Source organism: Taeniopygia guttata, chromosome 1A (assembly GCF_048771995.1).
Source record: "Taeniopygia guttata chromosome 1A, bTaeGut7.mat, whole genome shotgun sequence".
In the NCBI taxonomy this organism is placed as follows: domain Eukaryota; kingdom Metazoa; phylum Chordata; class Aves; order Passeriformes; family Estrildidae; genus Taeniopygia; species Taeniopygia guttata.
Window position 1 is genome coordinate 68,776,394 of NC_133025.1, and position 13,403 is coordinate 68,789,796.

The window sequence follows — 13,403 nt, forward strand, 5'->3', positions numbered from 1 at the left end:
TTCTTCCTCCTCACATTCTGGCTTTTTGTGTGTTGAAAAAATAAAACATAAAAAAAAGCAGCAAAGATGTTTTTTGAGACAAAGTAGCAGCATACAAAATTCTTCCCAGTAAGAAACACAATAAAGTTACTAAAACTTTTTATGCCATCACCTTAGAAAAACAGCAAAAGTGCAATAACAGAACATTGAAGAATGAGTTTCACCCAAAGAAAAGCTGAACAGCAGGAGCTTTTCTGGAATATTTTAGTTGAGTGTACACATCCATGTCACACCATCACTTCTTACTTAAAAACAGCTGCAGAAGGCTCCTGCTGCGGCCGCTGCCGTTAGCTGAAGCTCTGATCTTCCTGTCTTCATACAAGTCATCAAGCCACATTTCCTGCTGGAATTAAAGTGGCAGCCCCTAGGGACTATGCAGCTACCCAATTTATATCAGAGAGAATCTGAAGCAAGCACCAGGATTTTTTCCAACTGCTTAATTTTTATTTAGTTTTTTGCAGCACCCCAAATTCTAATAAGAGTTTTTCTGGGCATTTGCCTTTTGAAGCACTGAAAAGAAAACACAGACATTTTAAGACCTGTGCAAAAAGGCTGGGAGCAATCTGTGGGCAATCTCACTGGCATCAAACCAAAGCATGCCTTAGGTACCTATTGCACCCATAGTACTTACATACAGATGGTACAGGTGGTATATGGATATTATGAGGAATATTTATAAAACAACAAAAGCTGCAGATCATGACACACAACTATTCTGGCTCAGAGTAAACATAAGAGAGCAACGGGGAAACTGTCAAACTACCAAGTGCTCAAACTACCTGGTGCCAGGCAAGGACAGCTACAGGGTCGTTGCTAAAGATGCAGAAATGCAGGCAACTGGTTTTTGTTCTGTACTTCTACAGTACTTAACACAGCAAGAACCAGGTCAATGGAGTGTTCCTAACAGCTATGATAGGTTATAATAAATAAGACTTTGGAGAAGATCACGTAGCATCCCATTAAGTAGTCTCTGTAGTTAAACACAGATATCCATAACTCAAAGAAAGTCTTGTGTTACCAGACAACACTCCTTAGACATCAAGCAGGGTAAAAAGCAGTCTCTCTTGTATGTGAATCTTTTTATTTTTTAAAGTCTGTCATAAATAATATCAAAATCAAGGCAAAGTTGTTCTACTTCAAAACCAAGGATCATAGAAGCCTACAAAAGTAATAATCTCTTTTTGTTTTTTTTTCAAAGAATGGAAAGCAAATCAAACTAGAGCATGTTAAATTGAGCATTAGAAGGGCTCTCAGCCACTTCCAAAATTACTTGAGAGCACATTATAATTAGCAAAGGTATGTGACAGTTTTATACCTCTCTATGATGCATGATTAAAGCCAGGCAGCCCGGTCCTGCGCACCGTCAAAACAGATGTGACAAGAACTGCAAGCTGCTCCCAGACAGACTGTGAGAAAGCATAGGCAGATAACATTTTGGCTATCAAAGATGTAAGACCCGACACAAAAGTAATTAAACCTCCAAACCCCTCAGAGAGGTTGGAAAAAATGAGGTTTTATGAAGCATCCTGTGCTTGAGCTGCAGTGCCCCAGCCCGAGAACAGGCATGAGAGCAAGCTCCTGCTTTTCTCTCTGAGGTGCAACAAGGAACAAAAATTGAGAGTAACAGCTCACAGCCTCAGCATGAGGGCACAAATGACTGGAGAGATGCTGCAGTAACACCACCAGAATGATCTGTGACACTGCTGTTTTTTTCCACCCAAGACAGATACCTCTTATCTGTCTGCAGCAGAGAAGTATGGAGTCCTGGGCCACTGTGAAAAGCCGAGTCTAAACCCCACACAAATCCTGCATCACATTTGCATGGCTTTGTCTGCTGAGCACTTAAAATATCAATGAGAGGCTCAGCTTCCTACCACTAACTGTGAAAAACCAAGTACAGAAGGGAAGCTATGCATCAGCCAAGGCTTATGCCTCTTGAACTGGGGTTAGAGGGGAAAAAAGGTGTTGCAAGGAAACATGTAAGGAACATGGAGAATTTTAGCTTTTGGATTTCACAGTTGGTTTTAAGTGTGAAACAGTGTATCCAAGCCATCACTTTTATATTTTCATATTTAGACTACATCTTAATGCTTCTTCCTTCATTACATCCCTCTGCATACAGCATATTTCACTCTTCCCCCATTGCTTCTTCTGCAGTGCTTCAGAGCTCACCTTTCTAACATCCCAGCAGCTTCAGGCAGTTTTCCTGATATATCCCTTAAGCCATTCCCACTGTACTGCTCCTGTTGTGCCCTCTTTCCCATCTCCTCTGCAGACATTTGTTTCCCCATTATCCCCATGCCCACGAGGTAACCCCCTTCTACAGGAGGTTGCAGAAATGGTGCAGCTGGTTTCTCCTTCAGGCACCTCACACTTTCCCCAGCAGGACTGTTTGGCTGAGGTGTTCGGTTGTGTGTTTTGTTTGCTTGTGTATTTGGGTGACAGACAGACAGACAGACAACTTAGCAGTGTCCAATGACTCACCCATGATTCATCCCTGAATTTTCTTAGTTAAAAGAGTTGCAAATGGGGAGGCAATTACACAGTGCAATCACTCAGTGGACACTCTTGAAGAGTTTTGGAGAACCTCACAATCTCACAAAATTCATTAATTTTATCAAAGACAAATCTTTCACTGCTGCAACAAGGGTAAGCTGGTTCAGGTGGGCAAAACACTTAAGCCTCTACTTTCTGATGGCTTTGGTATGAAGAAATAAACTTGCTGCATGTTTACAAGCAGGTATATATTGCTCTGAGGCTATTTTGATGAAGAAGATACACATGGCTGCAGACCCTTTACAGTCAATCATTTGGAGAAAGTAAAAGCAGTGCAGCTGCCTGGTTTACCTCCTGATACCCACTGATGCTGAATGTCTATGCAGCAATGAAAGAGAACTTAATTAACTGGCATATGCATACACAAATCAACTATATCAATTTTAATTTTTTTGAACATAATCAGTTAATTAGAAATAGAGCTTTCAATGCAAGCACCTATAGTTCTGCCTATGCCCCGGCCTAAGCCTCTCCACAACAGGGGGATCTTAGGGAGCAGGACTGCTTCCAAGCAACTGCATGTGTTGCCAAGCTGTCTTTGTCCCCACAGTTGTGCTTTGCTATTAACATGATTCACAAAAGAACAAATAAAACACACTGCAACAAGCCTTTGCTATCACTGGAAACACATTTTGCTGTGCGAACGGCAGTCCTCTAAAGAATGATGCTCTGCAGATGTCTCCATTTGGGAGACTGCTTTAGTGGACACTGACAAAGTGTCTCTGGATGTCAAAACCTCAAGAGAACACGTCAAATCACTTTCCAACATCCTGCAGCTGAAGTGATGCCAATACTTTTATTTCTAAGAAAATAATTGTTGTCCCTATGTAAAGCAAATGGGATCTTTCATGCCGTGAGGTGTGTGCAGAGCAGCAAGTTTTATGCAATGCAATACATACAAATGTTGAAAACACATGTGATGACTTAATATCACTAATTTGACCAGAGTGCAGAGCATAACAGCAGATGTGTTACTAGTGCCACAGCAGAGCATCAAACAGGCTTTTGCACGGCATCTGAACAAAGCAGTTTGCTTTACGGGTCTGTACAATTAAAAGGCTACAACTCAACCCAAGAGAACTCGAATTCCCTTTCACTCCGTGAAGCATCTGGCCTGATTGCTGGTGGCTGCTGATCACTGCCATGTCATCACTCCAAAGCCGTGAAACATCCCGCCACCGTGTTAATTAGCTCCCCTTGCAAAGTGCTTAAGCCATAGAGAGAGGTTACTTACGTGATGTCTCTGCGCTGATAGCAACCTTGAAGAAGGCAAGCGATCAGGTCGCTGATAAACTCCACGTCATCCCCGTGAAGAGCAGCTTCCAGTTCCTAATGAGCAGAAAGGAGAGGAAGAAAAAAAAAAAAATCCAACCATTAAACTAATTCCTTAAAAATTTTCTGCTAGCTCATCTGGACCAAAAAGACCCAAACAGCCTCACATATGTGTACAGCAGCAGAGCACACATGGGGTAAACTGACCTTCCTCATCATTAAAAATACTGCTTCTACTACCTCTTCATTGCAAGAGTTTATGGGAAGACCTTAAAAGCTTTTTACTGAATGTCACTCTCCAGCCAGAAGACTAATGCTTTTGTCTGGGTGCAGAAAAATAGGGTTCAGTGAGGTTGAGATACACTCCAGCCTAATAAGAAGGGCATGATTTCTCCCATGTTCACCTGATGGACAGGAATCAACTGTTTCATTCTTCTGCTTTACCTCCACTCACTAAGGCTGGTGAGCTCAATTTAAAAGATGTGCTCAGAAAGCAGGGCACTAAAAGCCACTTACAACCCAGAAGTAGCAGTTTCAGATGGATTGCCAGAAATGGCTGAAAACTAGCAAGCAAATGCCTCAAAGAAAAGCAGGCGTTTTGATTATTTAAATTATTTCTTATACAGTTCTGTTTTTTCCCCAACTCCCTGTCAGAGAGAAAGCATAGAGGGATGTCAGACTTTGGGACCCAAAATCTCCATCCTCAATGGAGAATATCATGGCTTATTCTAGAACAATGGAGTTCACAAAGATGTGATGCAGAAAATGATCCACAAAAAGGATAATAAACTCCTGAAACTTATTTAGTTATTATGAATTTTGCACATATTGTAAGAAATATCTTTTTTTCAGCTAGCAGTTTCAAGCTTTGTTTTCCAAATATAATTTGGTTAATTACAATTTTATTTGTATGCCAGAAAATTATTCACAGTTAGAAAAATCCACTTTCTATAAGACTTATCATCACTAGCATACAGCATTTAAGAAGATTTAATATGGATAAACAATATAGGCATAAGAAGCTATTCTTTTTGGATTTCAGAGTAAATAATGGATTGAATACAAATTCCTACTTGAATGTTACTCAACAGACTGTTACACAAATAGCTAAGCTAATGGCTACAGAATAAAGGTTAATGGCCAGAGAATAAAGGATAAACGTTTTGGCACTTACCCAATAAAGAAGAGAAAGTGCTTTTTTTATTAGACTGCAGTAACTGCAGTAATAAAATTATTGATAACAGATTGCAGCTTAAATGCCGCTTGTAGTTTTTTATTAGAAATGTATTAATGGCATATTTTCATTACCCACACTGCTCTTATTTACCTCTTGTGCAACATACAAAGTGCTTCAGGAGCGGAAGCCTGACACCTGCCCTGTGAAGAATGTACTAAACACATCTATTACACGTGGAAGCTGGAGGTAAGGAAAGAGCAGCGTGCAGCCAAAGCCTGATGCAGTGTCCCTGCCACAGAGATAGGGAAAGGACCAGGAATCTATCTCTGTTCTCTGCCTCTAGATGAGCACCCTGCTTAATGACAAGTTAATACCAAATCTGCAGTTTGCTGCTTGCCATCCCTTGGACAGAGTGATATTATTGTTGTATAAATAGTACTCATGCTATATAAACAGTAATTACTGAGTGAATTCACTTAGAATCATGGAATGACCCGAGCTGGAAGGGACCCACAAGCACTGAGTCCAGCTCCTGGCCCTGGCCCTACTTACCACCTGATAAGTGGCTAGAATTTTAGAAGTGTTGACTTACTTTATTTGTAAAATATTTTAGTGGACATATGCCTTCTATAAATATCCCTGGGGAAGAGGGGAGCAGGGAGGACCTAAAGCACATGATACACTAAACCATCCCAGGTGTGTTACCACATTACCACAATAAACCTGCAGCTTGTGAAAAATGGCATGTTAGAACCCAGAATGATGGGCAGGGGAAAGGAAGTCTCCAGGATGCCTTCCTGCATTCAGCCTCTCCCTCATCCACATACACTTGTTCATTAAAGCTGTCAGTCAGCAGTCTGCCCCTGCTAGGATGTGACAGCCTTTTGTAGGAAGGAATATTTAAACTGCTTCCCGTGAGCCTTTTCAGCCTGCTGTTTGACTAACACTCCTTAAGCAGTGGCCACAACTGCCTCAGATAGCCCCTATCTGCAGCCATTGTTTTCCAGGCCCGGGAGTGACCTTTACATTTTTGGAGACGGCAGGTCACCCCAGGAGCAGCGGGGCATTCCTGGGGCACTGGGCAAGAAGCCATCTCCTGGGCAGGGAGACACACCTGGATGGGCTGTTCCCCCCTGCCTCTCCTCCTGCTTTCTCCCTCCCAGAAGGGAGCTCCTTGTCCTTGTCTCAATGGCAGGTGTAGCACCAATTTTGGGGACCCGATCCAGACCCAGACGGATCTCACAGCCACTGGATAAAGGGGGCTCTGGGCAGACTAGTGTGAGGCTGGGTGCAGAGCTCCAGTGCCACGCTGGGTTAAGGGGCTCTGGAACAAGCCAAGATTCATCAGCACACACACAGCATGGAGCCAGTGAAGGTCCATTCCTGACAGGTGTGAGGCTGTCGGTGCTTCTGTAGAAAGACACTTGCACCATGCTCCCAAATGCCATGGGTGCTTCCTTGGAGCCCATCCTGATCTTCTGCTCCCTGCCAACAGTAGCACTCAGTGCCAGAATATTACAGTAAAGGCACAGTCCATTACTGTGATTATTTGTCTTGGAAAATAATTACTGTGATAATTTGTCTTGGAAAAAAGTTACTGACATTGTCCTGTAATGTTTCTGTCTACATTTCAACTTTTGCTGCTTGTGACAGAAGAGTAAGAGCAGTGAGAGGAACCTGATGAATGAACACAGGGATTGAACAATGAACCCAGGGCTGGGTCCATTGGCCCTTTTTATCTGAATGTCATGATTTTTTATCCCATTGGATTCTCCAGCTTCCGGTCCCTAAACACCTAAATTCTAGACTCTTCCCACGCACTCAGAGTGCAGTGGGAATGACAGACAACTAGGAAGATGTGATGCAAATCTGAACATCTCAGGAACATGAACAAAGAGTTAGTATCCCTTCAGATTTTCACCTAGTGCTTCAGCCCACATTTTGCAGGAGGATTTTCCCAGCCCTCTTCTCCAGCAAGGGACAGCAGGCAAAGCAGCACACTGCTCAAGCAGCACATCTAAACAGATGTAGATGAATTGATGCCAGGGACTCTCAAGAGAAAGAAGCCCCTAAAACCCCCCTGGCCCTAAGGGCAAACCCTGCCTCAGTCACCCATCCCCACACTCCTCCAGCCTGGCCAGGACAAGCAGCTCAGCTTCCTCCCAGCCACCATCCTCCCCACGCCTCCAATCCTTTTGTTTTTCCTCTTTTCTCTTTGAGCACTGAGCTGTGAGCACAGAAATCTGAACCTTGCCAAAACGCTTTGGGGACAGCACAGAAAGGAAACAGAAGAGGCAGCAAATCAGCAGAGGAAAAGGGGGGGACACACATCTCCTCCTCCTCTAGCTGGAGAGAGCAACAGACAGGAGAAAAGCAGGATTCTCCCCCTCTCCAGCTGGCGTCACACCTCATTAGGGAAAAGCCTGTTTAACGTCTTTCCCTCCCCCCAGCCCGGTACTAAATCCCCCCTGAGTCAGTCAAGGACTGTTGGGAAGAGGCAATCTCCAGAGCAAGGGTGGGAGCAAGGGTGACCACCTCTCCCAGGAAGAGCGCTGGCCCAAAGCGGGGCCACCAGAGAGTCACCAACCCATCCATCCCCATCCCCTGGGGCAGAGGGGCCGGGTACCCCACTCCCAGCACCGGGGCAGGGATGGGTAACCCCACCATTTGGAAGCCTTTTTGATATCTGCCTGGATTTTTGAGAGGCAGGACAGTCAACCTTCCTGATGAAAGTAAACAAATGAGTCCACAACAGCGATGCCACTGTCACCAAGTCAGCTTGGGGTGGCCACGGGGCTGCTGCACGTGTTTTGGGGTTTTTTGAGCTGTGGAAAGCAGCCAGGCAGCCTCCAGCTCCTGCTCCAGCAAGCTGACTGTGCAAAGAAAGGGCAGGCTCACAAAGCTTGGGGCCTTCGTTTCAGAAGACAGACCCCTCCAAACTTGCAAGAGCCAGTGTGAGCAGGCTGGGTGCTGAGGTACAGGACTACAGTTTAGAGGTTTCTTCTGTGCTGGAGCTGAATCATCTATAACTGAATGTGATGGACATAACGAGTTTAAGCACAGCTAAGCCATGTCCAAGTTAGCCATCAGTTTAAAAACCCCAATCCCTTCAGCTCTATTTCCATACAGCTGCTGTTATCAGCTTTCCATTGCAATGCTCCAAAGTGACTCAACAGGCTTTAGGAGATCACCAAAAGCTACCACAGCAGGACGTGCTGAGCCAGCCCCAACCCATGCTCTGAAATTTCAACGCTGTCACTGAATCAAGTCAGGATGATCTTTTCCCCTCACAGACAATTAATGACAACAGGCATCTGGGCAAAAGTTTGGCAAACTCACGCCAAAGGATAGTGGGATTGGGCAGGAAGATGGAAAGTCAAGTGCAGGCCTGAAACGCTTCCAAGAAGCACCATTTATCCCTGCCAGTGTGAAGTCAGTGTGCTCAGCCCCTAGCACCTTCTCAGAGTGCCTCAGAGAGAACCAAGCCCCCACTCAGCACGCTGCCTGCAGCCCAGTGCCGTGTTCTCCCTGCCTGGGATCCCTGCCATCATATGGAAATAGTTTCCAAAATATGAAGCCAACTGCGAGTGTTCTACACAACAAGGCAGGAGGGCACTGCAGGACATTAGGGGTGTTCCTAGGGCCAGGGGACCCCACAAGGGCAAGCAGCAGTGGGTTTAGCTGGCTGCCATAAACTCAGAAGTTATGGCTCCTGGTCCTGATGGGGTCTCCCGGGCATGCCATCTTAAGTGGCTGTTGGACACACTATGTGTTATCCAAGTCTGCAGCTGGATGCACCTCTTCCACCTTCCCCAGAGTCCTGCAGGAGCCTGCATGCTGCCCTCTCCCTCTATGATCCTCCAGGGCTTTAAGGTTTTTAAGCCAAAAGGATCCCCAGTCTCTTACTCTGCCTTTCCACAGCAAGGAAAATGGGTGCTAAATGCCCTCCCTGTGCTCCTGGCAGTGGGGATGAAGTCAGCAGCTGCCTCAAGGAAACATCATCATCTCCACCTCACCCTCAGGACCACAAGCTCAGAGGGAAAGCTGCCCATCTACAGTAGGTTTGGGTTGTGAGGTGAAGGGGTTAATGACACTCATCACCACAGTTGTCCCAGCTCCTCTCTGAGCCTCTGGTTCTGGTGTGTGGGAGGTCAAGGGATGAAAAGCAAATACCTGAGGGAGGAAAAAAGCTATCCTGTCAGAAGGGAACTATCATTTGGGGAGGGGGACAAAGAAAGAGCAGAAAAGGCATTCCCTTCTCCTGTTCCTTCAGGTTCTCCATCGATGTCTATCAATGCCTTCTGAAATGTATACCTTCCTTGACTTTCTGAAAGCACACTTCGAAGGCTGTTTCAAACATGTTGTCAGCCATCCTCTCCTCCAGCTATGAAAGGGGATGCAACAGACAATGAATTCTGCTCAGCTCAGCCTAAGTACGTTTGCAAATGCAAACTGTTTGCCATGCCAGTGGACATTTTGGTCAGGCTAGAATTTTCCAGACTTGGTTTATAGGCAAACTTACATTCCTTTATCCCCTCTATCAGGATTAAAACTCTGGGATCACCATGCTCTCTGTGTACCACCTATCCCACCTATCAGAACAGTTGGGAGTTTTCCATCCACATTAACCTGCTGCCTGATCTCTCCCTTGGGACAGGAACCCTCCCCTATCTGCACAGCACACAGCTCCTTATTCTCCCAGTGGAATTTTTCACAGCTGTGTAATACAAACACAAACCAGCAGCTTACTCACTCACATTGGGTGGCTAAACTGTACTGAAAAGAGATTTCAGACTGATCAATCCAGTCTCCCTCATGCCCCATAGCCATGTACCAGTGCTAATAATGCTTTCTTCTCCTCCTAGCTCACCTTGCCTGCAGTGCAAGTGATTTGAGAACTACATTTGTTATGAATGTATGCATTGTTGTCACTTTAAAGATGTAAAACTGCTACTCATTCAATTTCTTGCCCCTGGCAAAGAACCATTTCAGATGGACAGAGTGCATCTGAAGCTCTGAAGTAACAAGTGATTAGCTACTTTTTAGTAGTTAGATATTAGTACTTTATGCCTCTAAAGCAGTTGCCATCCCAGAGTATCAAAGCATCTCAAGACCATTCAGTGCAGATAATCTACACTATTTACCATAAACCAGTTACACTGGCTGAGGGGCAAGCATCACACTGGGCACTGAGCTGGCTTCACAGGAAATTTCAGACTCAGCAGAACCTCCAGCCTTTGGTTTGCAGACCTCTTGCAGACCCCGTGGAAGACTTCCAAGAGGCCTGTGAAGGGCAAATAAGAAAAGCAAGCCTATCACCAGTCTGCCTAAATTCTAACCAGGGATCTATGCCTTTATGGAAAAAGTATTGGTACTGTGGTCTTAAAAACCCAGCAAACCAAAACACTGCCCTCCTCCCCACCCCATCCCAAAGCGACTGACTACTATTGCCCAAGCCACAAGTTCAACTTCTCCAGCTGAAAATAACCTCCAAACACAACAGTGTGAGGGGAAACACAGTCTGCTTGAATTGCATCCTGTTTGCCTCACCCTCAGACAGAAAGGTATCATTTATTATTGCCTAGAAAAGCCCTCTCCCAATAGCTGTGCTTGTATGGAGTATCAGAATTATTCAGATCATTAAACTACTCACAGACTGGACTGGTTTAGGATTCTGGTTTTGGTTTGTTTTTTTTTTTTCCCCTGGGAAGACAGGGTGAGAAAAGTAGTGAGTGAGCAGGCACGTAGAGATAGGCACCATTCTGGAACTAACTCAAAACACTGAATAGATTATATATCACTAAGCTCTTGCAGTCCCATGCCAGCAGCACCTTGCTGGTAAAACCCAACCAAAACAACCCCAAACTCTTTCTCTCCACATATGGATTTAACATTCCCATTAATGGGCTAAGTACCACCAGCAGTTAAAGACTAAAAATTTTAGCAAGTTTTTTTTTACACAGCACTTTTGGTGAGCACAGTCCTGTTGGTGGGAAACAGCACCAGCTCTACCTGTTTTGATGTTGTTTCTGAAAACACAACAGCAGAGGGTTAGCGATGGTCCCTCCCCAGACAATTCAGCTGCACGATAAATAAAGAACAGCTGATCCTGCCGTGTCACCATCTCCTGTGGTAAGAGGCTTCCTGGGTACCTAGTGGGAGTTCTGCTAAGCTTTTAAGCCCATTGGCAACGTGGGGAACAGTCTGTAGCTCCAAAGCCAAGAGGCTCGAAGTAATAATCCGATTTCAAAGCTCCTCCTCCTCTCCAGCCAAAGGCAGCAAGGGAGGATGAGATCAGACTGTAGATGCTCTTCGTTTTAGGTCTGGCCATTGCACTCATCTGCTCAGCATGAGCACCGGGAAAGGGAAGGATGAGTGCCAAAATCTGGAATGGATTGCTTGGCTAAAGTTTCTGCTAAGACTTCAAAACTTACTGTGAAAATAATTTTTAAAGGGAATTTTCACTGCTTTTGATACAGCTGGACTGGTCTGTCTAAGCAACATTCATTTTTGTAGTTCCTGCACTGGCCAAAACTCTCAGGGGATTTACTCCCTGCCATTGTGAGGCACCAGGGCAATCAAGCTATGCAGCTGGTTTGCACCCTCCCCACAAAACTTCTGTGCAGCAACCAGTGCTGCTCCTCCAGCATTTACATCACTACCCCCTCCAGGATGTCATTAGCTGCCAGGTGATATGCAGGCCATGAAACAACTTATCTCCACGAGCCTGGAGATAAACAGAAAGTCCAGATCATCCCTTAAGGAGTCAGGTGATTTCCCCACATCCCTTCTGCCCCTTAAAAACAACAGGGGAAGACAGATCCTTGTTCACCACTCTGAAAAAGCAGGGTGAAACAGTATTTATCTATCAGACTTTCTGAACTTATTCCATGCTTATGCAGTCTAGACATACTTCAATACAAAAATTAGTGGCTTTAATACATTTTTTAAAAAATTATTACAACAAACACAGATGCTACCAGCTTAATGAGATGTATATGCACTAGGCTTGAAATAGCAAATGGTGTTTCAAGCCAGTTGAATATTGTAATGCGAGTCACAAAGAGCTGGCTTCCTAAGGCACGGCACTGCAGGATCCAATATCAAAATAAATACAAGAAGTTATCTCTCCTGATTCACACCCTACCTTCAGCCCTGTCCGAAAAGATCTGTATTTCATTGGATAGGTGGGGAAAACCACCCTGCCATAGCTTTTAAAGCCTGGTTGGGCTCAGAGCCTCTACCCCAGAAACTGCTGCCTGTTACACCTTCCCCATCCAGCACTTGTTTGAATGTCCTGTGGAGCACACGGAGCTGCCCTAATGAAAGCCCAAACACAACCCAATAGGGTTGCCTGGTGACTGAGGCAACTGCTCTTGGGGCTAGGAGCAGCCAGGAGCCCCATGGGAATTCCCATTCCCTTCCCCAGAGCTGGGGAAAGGCAGAGGGGAGAAGGAGATACCCAAGAAAACAAAGCAAAAATCTGGCAGTCCTGGGGTTTGAGTCAGAGTAAAGTGCAAAAACTCAGGAGCTGCTTCTTGCAACACACTGCAAGCAACCCAATATTCTCCCCATGGCCCGAGGTGACCATGAACCACCATCCACTTCCACTCCCATCTGGAAGGAAGGAGCTTGGCTCACATGTGTGTTTGGCAAGGGAAACAACACAGAGCCCTTTGCGTGCTTAGGAGTCATGCTCTGCGTTTTACTCCACATCTGGCAGGGCTGCTCCATAAAAAAGGTGATGGAGTGCTTGTGGCTCTCCTTCCAGAGCATGGGATAAAAATCTTCTTCAACACACATGCCATGGAGGAATTCTTCTCCAGCTTAATTTAAAGCTGTCTTTATAGCCAATAAATTTGCAGATTGTTACAAACACTTGGCTATTTACACAATAATAGCTATATTTGCCAGAAACGGCAAATAATTATTATTATGATGTTCATAAATGTTAATGCTAACTACACTCTTAAAACACATATTATAAAAAGAGTTGTAATTTGAGAGAAGGGCAGCAAACTATTGCCCAGACACAGAGGAAACCAGCTCTATTGCTATAATACTTATTCTACAGATATTAGTTGGAGTACCTTTTTCTTCTAAATTTTCCTGACATCCAGAATATGAAACAAAGAAAAAAAAAAAACCCAGACTTGTTTCATTATACTTAAAAACAAACAAAAAGTGACCCAAAAGTCTGTTGCATCTCATAAACTGCAATAGCCAGTTTTGTTTCTGCAATTCAGTGCAGAACTGATGACATTGGATTACCCAAAAATCTGCACAAAACACTTTGGTTGGATGAAATAGTTGATCTGCCTGAAGTAGGGGGGAAAAGCTCACGATAACAGATAATTAT

The 13,403-nt window shown here is 44.6% G+C and overlaps 1 protein-coding gene across 2 annotated transcripts in view; it reads right to left on the reverse strand.

Annotated features, from left to right (window-relative positions):
- CECR2 (CECR2 histone acetyl-lysine reader) overlaps positions 1-13,403 on the reverse strand; it is a 97,550-nt gene that overhangs the window by 45,963 nt on the left and 38,184 nt on the right. For both annotated transcript variants that reach the window (XM_030263626.4, XM_030263625.4), the window contains exon 2: positions 3,830-3,924. In XM_030263626.4, the coding sequence (XP_030119486.4) occupies positions 3,830-3,924 (95 nt within the window). The remainder of the gene's footprint in view (positions 1-3,829; positions 3,925-13,403) is intronic.